At 41.8% G+C, this 11,180-nt stretch overlaps 4 protein-coding genes across 5 annotated transcripts; 2 read left to right on the top strand and 2 right to left on the bottom strand.

Annotated features, from left to right (window-relative positions):
- Positions 1 to 66: 66 nt before the first annotated feature.
- LOC117651803 (mitochondrial import inner membrane translocase subunit Tim29) lies at positions 67 to 1,056 on the bottom strand. Its single transcript, XM_034396158.1, has 3 exons — positions 781 to 1,056; positions 607 to 708; positions 67 to 529 (listed from the first exon to the last, which is right to left on the bottom strand). Exons 1-3 carry the CDS (start codon positions 914 to 916, stop codon positions 129 to 131), a joined length of 639 nt encoding a protein of 212 aa, XP_034252049.1. The 5' UTR covers positions 917 to 1,056; the 3' UTR covers positions 67 to 128.
- Positions 1,057 to 1,413: 357 nt separating this feature from the next.
- Positions 1,414 to 5,734, top strand: LOC117651801 (26S proteasome non-ATPase regulatory subunit 2). The gene is made up of 14 exons (XM_034396155.1): positions 1,414 to 1,494; positions 1,792 to 1,848; positions 1,922 to 2,208; positions 2,322 to 2,850; positions 2,933 to 3,137; positions 3,220 to 3,326; positions 3,409 to 3,535; positions 3,622 to 3,873; positions 3,967 to 4,139; positions 4,222 to 4,389; positions 4,478 to 4,662; positions 4,743 to 4,948; positions 5,039 to 5,157; positions 5,256 to 5,734. Exons 1-14 carry the CDS (start codon positions 1,414 to 1,416, stop codon positions 5,436 to 5,438), a joined length of 2,679 nt encoding a protein of 892 aa, XP_034252046.1. The 3' UTR covers positions 5,439 to 5,734.
- Positions 5,719 to 7,284, bottom strand: LOC117651804 (lisH domain-containing protein FOPNL-like). 2 transcript variants are annotated; one of them, XM_034396160.1, is made up of 4 exons: positions 6,754 to 7,284; positions 6,131 to 6,337; positions 5,973 to 6,051; positions 5,719 to 5,897 (listed from the first exon to the last, which is right to left on the bottom strand). In XM_034396160.1, exons 2-4 carry the CDS (start codon positions 6,333 to 6,335, stop codon positions 5,855 to 5,857), a joined length of 327 nt encoding a protein of 108 aa, XP_034252051.1. In that variant the 5' UTR covers positions 6,336 to 6,337; positions 6,754 to 7,284; the 3' UTR covers positions 5,719 to 5,854. The 2 variants fall into 2 exon arrangements, with proteins under 2 accessions (XP_034252051.1, XP_034252050.1); XM_034396159.1 differs by lacking the exon at positions 6,754 to 7,284 and adding an exon at positions 6,426 to 6,663.
- A 98-nt stretch (positions 7,285 to 7,382) lies between these two features.
- Positions 7,383 to 10,635, top strand: LOC117651802 (UDP-xylose and UDP-N-acetylglucosamine transporter). Its single transcript, XM_034396157.1, has 7 exons — positions 7,383 to 8,066; positions 8,515 to 8,628; positions 8,796 to 8,898; positions 9,009 to 9,140; positions 9,242 to 9,323; positions 9,437 to 9,546; positions 9,624 to 10,635. The coding sequence occupies exons 1-7, from the start codon at positions 7,990 to 7,992 to the stop codon at positions 10,053 to 10,055; spliced, it is 1,050 nt and encodes a 349-aa protein (XP_034252048.1). The 5' UTR covers positions 7,383 to 7,989; the 3' UTR covers positions 10,056 to 10,635.
- The last annotated feature ends 545 nt before the right edge of the window (positions 10,636 to 11,180 follow it).

The following is an 11,180-nucleotide window of genomic DNA, read 5'->3' as shown; positions in this document are numbered from 1 at the left end:
CATAGCAAGTTTAAGAAAGATCCTTAAGACAGATGTCAATATCCATTCTACATAAAAGGAAGTAGAATCAAAGAAAACAACAATTTATTCCTGAGACAGCAAAACTACACATTTTGATGTATCCCTTCTCATTCAACAATTCTCTTTCTCTCTCCATCCCATTCTTCAGGATTTATATCATAGTCCCTCATTTTTCTGCTAATCATCCACCACCGACCAAGAATACCAACATCTATAATTCTTTCATGAAAACTCAGATACTTTGGTTCTAAAAACTTACAATGTGCAGCATATAGTCCAACAGCTTGGTCGTAATTATCCAACCACATTATGGAACAAACACCAAGGTTCAGTCTACGTAAGATACCAGTATTGTGACATGACTCCAAAAATGAAAAGTGTGAACTAGACTCCTTGTTTCGGATAGAGTCTGGTAAAGATGCTATATCGCCAGCAGCTACAAGGCATCGTTCCCTGAAGCTGAGTTCATCTGGATTGGTCTTCATACAGTAGTACCATGCCCAAAATCCTTCAACATAAGAGAAACACAAAGTCATTCGCCTGTCAATTGATAACTTTCCAAGAAATGCTTTTGTCTGCAATTACCCCACGCATAAGCCAGAGCTTTCTTTGGACGTTGCTTGATGTTGTTAGATGTTTCCTTAATCACTTCGCCATAATCCCGTAAAAGATTCACACAAAAATTCCCTGAAATAAATAAACAAGGATAAATGAATTACGTACCATACACCTGGAGAAAACAAATGAAACCGACATTACCTAATTTTTCAAATTTTGTCCCTTTTAACCTTTCAGGTACTTCAAGAGTGAAGGAAAATTTAGCTTTAAGATTGTTATACTTAGTTGATATTCGATTCGGTATAAACTTTCGGACAATATAGGACCCCATTGTCATACTAACGTTCAAAGACAAGGGTCATTTAATTCAAAATATTAAAAATATCTTTAAAACTTCATGTTTTGTGTTTTCACCCGTGTCCGTGTGTTCTGCAGTGCTTGAGAGCTGACTGAGCTGACTCTGTATTGACAGTGAGACTGCGAATAACACTGAATGAGAATGCACATCGCTAGGAGTGCGAATAAGAAAATTTACCAATCATACAAACTCTAAAAAGTTCTTGTAAAAGAGAAAACAGTCTTTTCTTGACATCATTTTCAACATTCTTGTCATGAGCATTAATCCGATAATTCAATTTAATGACCTTATGGGATTTTAAGTGTACTGCCTCAAAAAAGTTGCGAAAACATTACTGTTGTTTTCGTGTTCTTAAGGTGGCGTTTTCGTTGTGTCAGAAGTGTCAGAAGTCACTAGTACGCCGACAAGTAAAGGCAAGACGGCGAACCAGTTCATTCACTTTTCACGTTGATATTTCTTGAGTTAAACACTTCAAAATGACGAACACCGAGGTTAGCGAAGTAAAACCCCAGAAGGACAAGGTTGAAAAGAAAAAGGAGGAAGAGAAGACTGAATTGGTAAGAATACCGTGATGTCTTTGTCGTTAAGTTTTGAGGTTAAGTGACAAAGCGATAGTTTGACACATTACAACAAAACCGTTTTACTTGTTTGCTAAACTCCTATTTGCTGTGATATTTGTACGATTTTATTTCTGGTATCTACTTGACCTCAACCATCCTTTTTTAGTTCGTTTACCAGCCTATTTTCTCATTATTATTGAGTCATTCATAGGCCATGACAAAGCTGCTTGTGTGTCAGTATTCCTCTGATGTACGGTTTTGTGTATTTACATTTTGTTGTTTTCTTTTCTCCAGTCTGAAGAGGACAAAGTGCTTCAAGAGGAATTAAATATGCTTGTGGAGAGGCTGCAGGTACTTGTGTAACTTCATTCATTGTATGAATGGCACCTGTAATGTTCCTCATAACAGCTTCATTGTTTTTCAGGAAAATGACACATCTTTGTACATACCTGCTCTGGAAAGTTTACGGTCTCAAATTCGTGCCTCCACAACATCAATGACAAGTGTTCCTAAACCATTGAAATTCATGCGCCCTCACTTTGATACCATGAAGGAAATATATGAGAAAATAACGGATCCTCACACTAAAGAACTTTCAGCTGATGTTGTCTCAGTCCTGGCTATGACCATGTCAGATGGGAGGGATTGCTTGAAGTACCGGCTGCTTGGTACCAAAAATGAAATTGCCAATTGGGGACATGAATATGTTAGGTATGTTCAAGAGTAGCATTGGAAACTATGGGCTTCATCTCAGAGCACCATTTCTCTACATTTTCCTTCAGTATATCAGTTTAAAGCAATAATTATTTTAATTTCCTATTCAGGCACCTCTCTGGAGAAATTGCTGCGGAATGGGCAGATCTCCCTGTAGGTGATGCTCAAGCACGGAAGAATCTTGTAGACCTCGCTGGTGAAATTATTCCATACAACATGGCTCACAATGCCGAAGCAGATGCTTGTGATCTTCTCATGGAAATTGAACGTTTGGATCTGCTGCAGCAGTATGTGGATGAAAGTGCCTATCCTCGTGTGTGCCTGTACCTCACCAGCTGTGTGCCCTACGTCCCAGATCCAGAAAATACAACTCTTCTGACAACTGCTCTAGATCTTTTCCGGAAGTTTAATCAGTACCCTCAGGCTCTTCGACTTGCCATGCAACTGAACAACCACACTCTAATTGAAGAGATTTTCACATCATGCCCTGACCTCGCCATGCAAAAGCAGCTTGCGTTCATGCTTGGCCGACAGCAAATCTTCCTTGAGCTTAATGAAAGCACACCTGAATATGATGAATTGATGGAAATCATGTCTAATGGTCACTTGAACAACCACTTCTTAAATCTAGCTCGAGAGGTTTGTATACATCTGTTAAAATTCGGATTCATGCAAAAATTTTCTGCTCAAGTTAATTCTTACTTCCTTTCACCCTATCTAGTTGGATATTATGGAGGCAAAGACACCAGAGGATGTGTACAAATCTCATTTGGATGCCCGACCTCAATTTGGGGGTGGTCAGGTTGACTCAGCGCGTCAAAATCTGGCTGCCAGTTTTGTTAATGGTTTCGTCAACACTGCATTTGGACAGGACAAACTCCTTAAATCTGAGGGAAACAAATGGATGTACAAGAACAAGGATCATGGTGGGTATTATTCCTCTCCATCTGAATATACTAGTTAAGCATTTATCTGAATAACTCAACAATCCATTGGTCTCTGCAACAGGTATGCTCAGTGCCACAGCTTCATTGGGGCTGATCCTTCTTTGGGATGTTGACGGAGGTCTTACTCCTATTGATAAATACTTGTACTCATCGGAAGATTATATCAAGGTTAGCTTGTCTGAAGTTTTTGTAGTCACTTGGTTTGTGGTAAACAAATTTCTAATCAAGTGCATTTTTTTATTTTTTTCAGTCTGGTGCTCTTCTGGCATGTGGTATTGTAAATTGTGGTGTCAGGAATGAGTGTGATCCTGCTCTTGCTTTGTTGTCTGATTACGTTTTACATCAAAGCAATGTAATGAGAATTGGTGCAATTATCGGTAAGATGGTTAAGATGCGGAGAGAGCGATTGAGTCTTGGATTGGTCTATTATTTTTAATCCTGTCATGTTTTTTTGTGTTTATAGGCCTGGGTTTGGCTTATGCTGGCTCTAACAGGGAGGCAGTTCTTAGTCTCCTCACACCTGTTCTTAGTGATCCAAAATCAACAATGGAAGTTGTTGGTTTGGCTGGTATGGCATGCGGAATGATTGCCGTTGGTTCCTGTAATGCTGATGTAACCGATGCTATTGTACAGACTTTAATGGAACGCACTGAGGCTGACTTAAAAGATACCTATGCCAGATTCCTTCCTCTGGGACTGGGACTTTGCCATCTAGGTAATTTTTTAAATATTATTTCACTGTTGAACTAATGTATTCTGTCACAAATTGTTTAAGAGCTAATATTTTAACTTGTTGCTACCATTGCAGGGCGTCAGGAAGCTGTTGAAGCTATCATTGCTGCCCTTGAGGTGATCCCAGAGCCATTTAAATCAATGGCAACCACTCTGGTGGAAGTGTGTGCTTATGCTGGTACTGGCAATGTGTTGAAGATTCAGCATTTGCTGCACATTTGTAGTGAGCACCATGAGCCCAGTGACAAGGTATGATTTTATTGCCGTCTTTCACTTTTCACCCAGAAATGTTTTTAGTTTTTCACTCTTGACTTCTCTGTTTCAAATTTAGGAAGAGACAAAGGACAAGAAGGATGACAAGAGCAAAAAGGATGACAAGAAAGATGATAAAGAGAAAGATTTTACCTCCAAGCAAGCTGTTGCTGTTTTGGGTATCGCTCTTATTGCCATGGGTGAAGACATTGGTTCGGAAATGGCATACAGATCATTTGGTCACCTGGTATGAAACTAAAACTTCAAAATAATGTTTCTAGATTATATTTTCTTCAAATTTGGGGGAAACTTATCTATTTTGTGTCTTGTTTCAGCTGCGCTATTGTGAACCTGCTATTAGAAGGGCTGTGCCTTTGGCATTAGGTCTAATCTCTGTCTCAAACCCAAAGCTTTCGATTTTGGACACCTTAAGTAAATTTTCCCATGACAGTGATGCAGAAGTAGCCCACAATTCAATCTTTGCGATGGGACTGGTTGGAGCAGGCACAAACAATGCCAGGCAAGCTTAAAATTTTATAGAAATGAGTTTGTGTAACTTTGACTGATATACATATTGACATAATTATTTTTGTTATGTAGGTTAGCAGCCATGCTCAGACAGCTTGCCCAATTCCATGGCAAAGATCCCAACAATCTGTTTATGGTGCGCATTGCACAGGGTCTAGTCCATCTAGGCAAAGGTACCCTTACTCTTAGCCCATACCACAGCGACCGGCAGTTACTGTCTCCAGTAGCATTGGCTGGATTGTTGGCAACACTTGTCAGTTTTCTTGATGTCAAAAATAGTAAGTTCACTTAATTGACATTTTATTCCTTATGACTATAATGCTATTTCATTTTTCTGTGAATAATGGGGATTTGTTGTTCTTTTATAGTTATTCTCGGCAAATCCCACTACCTCTTGTACACTCTGGCAGCTGCTATGCAGCCTCGTATGTTAGTTACATTTGATGAAGAATGTAACCCATTAGCTGTGCCTGTGCGAGTTGGTTTGGTACGTATCATTACCTGTTGTTGGTGAGAAATATTTGAACATCTACACTAAATTGCCTATTTCTTAACTTATTTCTTTCCTTTTCTTTTCCCCTGCAGGCTGTTGATGTTGTGGGTCAGGCTGGTAAACCAAAGACTATCACAGGATTCCAGACTCATACAACCCCTGTCCTCCTAGCCCATGGTGAACGAGCAGAGTTGGCAACTGATGAATATATTCCCTTGTCTCCAATTATGGAAGGTTTTGTAATCTTGCGTAAAAACCCAGAATTCGAACCATAAATTTCAAACTCTTTATTAATTTTTTATGCAAGTTTAATTTAACAAAATATCTTGGAACACTAATTTTTTACTTCCTAAAACTGACCCTCATGCTGAATTTTCAATGCGTTTCAGCATTTATGTACTGATTTGGATGAGTTCTGTGTTTAGTCTTTGAATCCTCGATTGAAACAGCAGATTTAAGAGACTCTTTTAGTGTATATGTTCATTTAAGCAAATCACACTTAGAATAGGTATTATGTTTGAGTATTTCTACTTTGTACAAACTCTGATCATTAAATGCTACATAGATCTAATCCTTTATTTCATTTCTTAATGTACAATTTATAAAATACTGTCTTATGAATTCAGTCTACAAGGCACATATTAATTGCAATTTTTTGGGGAGTACAGATTAAATGTTCTTTTTTTCAACTTTAACTGTTAAGTATTTTGTCAATCATATTCTGTAGTAAAGGTCTGTAACATGGTAAACCATATATATATCATCTATAATCTCAATTAAGTTTCAAATGTAAATCACAGCTCACTCACTTTTCTCCAGACTGCGGGACAGATGACATGGTTGACTTAAAAACTTCTTCAGGAACTGGTGAGCCTGGCAACCCACTCTCTGAGGGAAAAAATTAGTTGTATTTATCTGCTACTGTCATTGGTGCATTTTTTGGGATGGAGTTTTACAGTTCAATCACCTGTGCATAAGACTGAAGCAGTTTTGTGGAGTCCGACAGATTCCAAATATTGGCGTATTAGATGATTTGCAAGAATGATTTCTGGCGGCATTGTTGGTTTGCTAAATCTGGTTGTAATTGCATTGTTCTGTCCAGACACCATCTGTTCTTCCAGCTGAGCTCTTACTTCTGACAAGTCACCCTTGTCATCCAGAACACACTTCATGGCTGGTAGGAAAGAGAGCATTACATAAGTGGCGGGCTCACACAACCAGTTATGCCCCGAGGCAGAACATCAGGGGTTTATTCTAATCACCTTTTGCCAAATCATTGCTGCTCGTCATTGCGGGGTTCCCAAAAAAACTGAAGTGACAAGTTGTTGACATCCTCTTGTCTTGCCCTCCGCCGTGTAAACAAATCGGTAACTATGGCGACAGCGGCTACGCGGTGTTCCCCCCTCCCCACCTCTTTCGGACTCCGTTTGACTTCTCCCACCGTTTCTTTCGATTGATGAGGTGACAGTAGAGTAATCTTTCATCGGATGTGACCGGCTGACCTCTGGAGACGCCCTACCTTGCCCCCCTCTCTCCCCCTTTCCCCCTTTCTTAAAAAATCTTAGACACGCGGACATCTCTGCACTGTACCATTCAAGTCACGGCGTTGCAGCAGCAGACTGAGCTCGCGTGCTCACATGGGACGGCACAGAATCTTGTCTTCAGTGTGTGTGTGTGAGTGCGCGCGCTTCCCGACCTTGGCATGGCTCGTTTGCAACGTCACCGCACTGGATGGATGTGATTGTGATGTCCGAGTACTACCGAATCGCTATCATCGAGAGATGAAGATACCCAGCTCATGAACCTCTTGACGGACTGAATGCTTTCCTGGCGAGCCACCTGCCTAACCTAACCTTTGTTCCATTCTTTTAAAAATATTTTGCAGTTGAAAACACGGGCTTGTGTCTCCACGTGCCGCACGGCGCACTCCGCAAAACCATCGCGGCCGCGTCGCCCTGTCTCCAATACCAATCAAACCGCCAAATCCGTGTCCTTGACGCTATCAGGATGTCAGAGGCGAACCCAGACTGAAGCGTTTCGATTGAAGATGCAATCGCGTGCTAGAATGTGGCGGCAGCTGCGGCTCGCGAGGGTTGTGTCATTCCCTCGATAAGCGGCGCGCTGCGCTGTCACGCTGTGCGCGCCGTGCGTGGAGCAGCCAGGCAGGCGTTGGCGGTGGAGGACCATGGAGGCGCTAGGACGCAGGCATGCCCCATCATCGAGTGCTCCTCGGCGTACCTCGTTCGTCTCGGCCACAGCGGCCACGGCACCGTAAGGTCCGGTGTCCACCGCGGGCTCCGCGGCCCGGGTCCTCCTCATCAGCTCATTTTCTACTCGAGGGCCGTCTAGTCTGGGGCAGATAGACGTTTGAAGTGGTGGTGGGGGGAATGACTAGAGGATCCTCCGGCAGGGGTGCCAGCCCGACAACCGGGAAGTCCCTCCGGCCTGCGCTGCCCGGCCGGCTCGGACAATCCATGCTTCCCTCCAGCAGCAGTTTTCGACGGTTTCCTCAATGATGTTCGCTGTCGAACAGAAGGCGTTGCACCCGGCTGGCTACGGCGGCATGCGGGGGGACCCGCGCGGGAAACATTCCGATGTTCGTCGGAGGTTGGCACGCCTGCCACTAATGGACACTGACACTCCGACACTGATAGCAGACGGCTCCGTCGTGGTGCCTCCTCGAGGCACATCACCGTCGTAACTTGTCGGCAGCGCTTGGTTAAGTCTGTCGCAAAGTTATGTTGCACTCGTAATTTGTCAAGTTGCCGTTCTGACACGCGGCCCATTTCTTCCCAAATTTGAAACGTAGTGAGAAACAGCCCCAACATGCATCCAGGTATTCCCATAGCCGGTGTTTTCATCGGCTGCGGCATCAACGTAGTCTTCCTGGAACTCCTTGTCAAGTAAGTTTTTGGAAAGTGTGCGGGAATGGACCATGTTTTTAAGTGATCGGTCCTGATAGGGCTCCCCTTGGTATTATGGAAACACGGTGCTACTTGAATATCCTTCCGTCATGGCTCACCAAGGAATTATTTAAGGTTAAAATATATTTTTAATGCCACTTTTGGCTCTGTTGTTTTGTTGTGCAATGCAAAATTTAAAAAATAATTATGAACTCTCTTTACAATACCCATGACCTTAGTGGAGTTCACTTAAAAAATGTAACATCACACTTATCCCACTATATTTTATTCACAAATGATTTGCTTGCAACTTATGCATAATTTATGCTTATGGTCAACAACATCAAATTGTTCACTTCTTTTCCCCAGCGATTTGACTTTGTTAAATCGTGCTACTGTCACATTAATTTTTTCTGTCTCTAATTCTTTTTGATTTTGTTATTCCCAGGCAGGATCCAGGAAGCGGAAACCTTGTTACATTCACCAGTTTTTTCTCAATTGCATTGATTGGATTTGCTTTTACTGCCAAATTTGGAACCGTCAAGCCAAAGATAGGATTAAGGTAACTACCATTTGATAATCTTATCATTATTTTCTTATGTCATGTCTTCAAGACCCGAGTGTGTCAAAATTTTGGATGTTTGGGAAGAAAAAAAGTTACATGTTAAATAATGTCTTAAATAGGGAAATTTAAAAAAAATTAATTTAACTGTTATCTTTCCACACTAGGGATTACTTCATTTTGGTGCTCATGTTCTTTGCATCAAGTCTCTGCAACAATTATGCATTCAACTTTAACATACCCATGCCTCTACATATGATATTCCGAGCTGTAAGTAAACAGAAAATGTTTAATAAGGTGTTTCTCCTCAAGCTCATGTTTCTCCTCAAGCTCATTTTACTCCTTTGCAATTAATTTTTACTTTGTTTTTACTCTTGTAGGGGTCTTTGATTGCCAATATGATAATGGGCATTATCATATTGAAAAAGAAGTACACTCTCTCTAAGTACCTGTCTGTGGCCATGATCTCATTGGGTATTGTTATTTGTACCATTATGTCAAGTACAGAAGTGGTAAGTAAAGACAGCTAACTCTCTTTTAGCACTGCTTTTAGTATATTTTCTTATCTTTTTATTATGACAAATTGAACTCTAAAAAAATCAATGTCCTTCAGAAATCAACGGTGCCCCCACCTAAAGATGGATCTCCTATTGTTCCCACTACTCCTTATGAAGATATGTTCTGGTGGACTTTAGGTAAGTTAAACGAATGGAATTTTCATTGTGGAGACAATTTTGAATCAGAACAGTTTACTTTCTGTCTGACCAATATTTAACCATATTTTTTTAAAACATCCTTCCTTTCATAGGAATTATTCTCCTCACTGTGGCCTTGTTCATTTCTGCAAGAATGGGTATCTATCAAGAAGTTTTGTTTGCAAGATATGGAAAGCATTCTCAGGAAGCATTGCTTTACACGGTAATTATTTTTTTACAGTGGTCATTTTTATTTTAACAAGTGTCCATCTATCTATTAATATCAATTTTTTTTTTCAGCACCTTTTGCCACTTCCTCTATTTCTCCTGCTTGGTGGCAATCTCTGGGAACATATGTCAATGGCAATAGATTCAGACCCTTATGAGATAACAGGTCTTGGTTTTACAATTCCAATCATGGTACTGTATCTCATTGGTAATGTGGTTTCACAGTACTTGTGCATCAGCTCAGTTTACAGGTTGACCACAGAGTGTTCTTCACTAACAGTTACATTAGTGCTTACCCTGCGTAAATTTGGGTCTCTGGTATTCTCATTAGTATATTTCAAAAATCCATTTACTGTAGCCCATTGGATTGGTACCATTCTTGTCTTCCTTGGTACTTTGATATTTACTGAAGTTCCTCAAAAGGCGCTGGGTGCTTTATCACCTGCTGAGGGGAAGAAAGAAAAGGAGGTCAAAGAAAAGGCCAAACAAAAGAAGAAAAACTAATGTCAATTCTACTTCAATTTTTAATTTATATCAATCATTCTTCATGTATGTGGCTACTGTTCATTGTTTTTGCCACTTCATGTTGAAGAAGGTAAACTAAGTGGAGACTCAGGATAGCTAATCTATTCACCAAAGAAATGCTCCAACAACAATGAGAACCCACAGTATTCTATTTTAAATAGTGCAATATTTTAGTGTTTGAAAAATTTGCAGTACTGCAGTACTGCTCTTTTGTTTGTTGTCACAGATTTTATGATTGATATGGATAGAGCAGCAATGCTGTAACAGTAGGGCTAGTATTCTTTCCGTAGCAATTAACAAAATATGGTACAAAAATGTTTTTATAAGATTTTTAGTGACTGTGTTATATTTGTACTTTTTGTGTGCTTTTTGATCATTTTTAGCCCCCCTTCCAATCAAAAATATGGGGAGGACGTATGGGTATGCCTTCACTGTCCAAGAAGCACCCAAAAATTATTTTTACTTACAAAACTATGTTTGGATGTTTATGAAATGTTTTAACCCGAAGGTTCCACTGCCTCGAGTGGAGTGCAATAAAGAACCAGCTGACCGCGTAGAACAGAGTTGCCCTCCCTCTTTGCACCTTGTCGCTACCCCACGCCTCGAGGCCACTTTCGCGAGGGGCCTCTGCGCGCGGGGTATCGCCGCCGAGTGCGGGCCGCGGCTGGAGGGCCTGCCTTCTGCCTTAACCGTCGGCAAAAGTCCGTGAAGAGCCAACAAAGGGCGGACAGAAGAATGAAGCGCGAGAGCCGATCGTACGGAGGTGGATTTGTCGCGCCCGGGACGTGGCACCCTTTTCGGCACGGCGGCAAGGCGGCCTGGCGCTTCAGGGGGCGGGGGGAGGGGAGGGGGGCCCCCTCCTCCACTACACTGGGTGTCGAGCGGTGCATTTCGGGGCCGAGGCTGAGGTTGGGGCTCGCCCTGAATTTGGCGTTGTTGCAGACTCGTGCCCGGCTCGTCTCGTACGGCAGCAGACTGATTCCGAGAGTCGTCTTCGTCGCTGTCTCTCTCGCACTAAGGGGGTGTCCCGTTTGGGTGCGAGAGAGACAGCGACGAAGACGACTCTCGGAATCAGTCTGCAGAGCTAGAGACCAGGTGGAGCGG

Source organism: Thrips palmi, unplaced genomic scaffold (assembly GCF_012932325.1).
Source record: "Thrips palmi isolate BJ-2018 unplaced genomic scaffold, TpBJ-2018v1 HiC_scaffold_6, whole genome shotgun sequence".
Taxonomy (NCBI): domain Eukaryota; kingdom Metazoa; phylum Arthropoda; class Insecta; order Thysanoptera; family Thripidae; genus Thrips; species Thrips palmi.
The sequence above is the reverse complement of the archived record's forward strand: the minus strand, read 5'-3'. Positions and strand labels throughout refer to the sequence as shown.

Coding starts and splice junctions, on each gene's coding strand:
- LOC117651803 (XM_034396158.1), bottom strand. CDS start 916: ATGACAATGGGGTCCTATATTGTCCGAAAGTTTATACCGAATCGAATA. Junction 709..780: donor GACAAAATTTGAAAAATTAG/GTAATGTCGGTT, acceptor TATTTATTTCAG/GGAATTTTTGTGTGAATCTT. Junction 530..606: donor AGCTCTGGCTTATGCGTGGG/GTAATTGCAGAC, acceptor CTTATGTTGAAG/GATTTTGGGCATGGTACTAC.
- LOC117651801 (XM_034396155.1), top strand. CDS start 1,414: ATGACGAACACCGAGGTTAGCGAAGTAAAACCCCAGAAGGACAAGGTT. Junction 4,140..4,221: donor ACCATGAGCCCAGTGACAAG/GTATGATTTTAT, acceptor TTTCAAATTTAG/GAAGAGACAAAGGACAAGAA. Junction 4,390..4,477: donor ACAGATCATTTGGTCACCTG/GTATGAAACTAA, acceptor GTCTTGTTTCAG/CTGCGCTATTGTGAACCTGC.
- LOC117651804 (XM_034396159.1), bottom strand. CDS start 6,495: ATGTCAACAACTTGTCACTTCAGTTTTTTTGGGAACCCCGCAATGACG. Junction 6,052..6,130: donor TGCTTCAGTCTTATGCACAG/GTGATTGAACTG, acceptor TTTTTCCCTCAG/AGAGTGGGTTGCCAGGCTCA. Junction 5,898..5,972: donor GTCCCGCAGTCTGGAGAAAA/GTGAGTGAGCTG, acceptor ACCATGTTACAG/ACCTTTACTACAGAATATGA.
- LOC117651802 (XM_034396157.1), top strand. CDS start 7,990: ATGCATCCAGGTATTCCCATAGCCGGTGTTTTCATCGGCTGCGGCATC. Junction 8,067..8,514: donor TTCCTGGAACTCCTTGTCAA/GTAAGTTTTTGG, acceptor TGTTATTCCCAG/GCAGGATCCAGGAAGCGGAA. Junction 9,324..9,436: donor TATGTTCTGGTGGACTTTAG/GTAAGTTAAACG, acceptor TTCCTTTCATAG/GAATTATTCTCCTCACTGTG.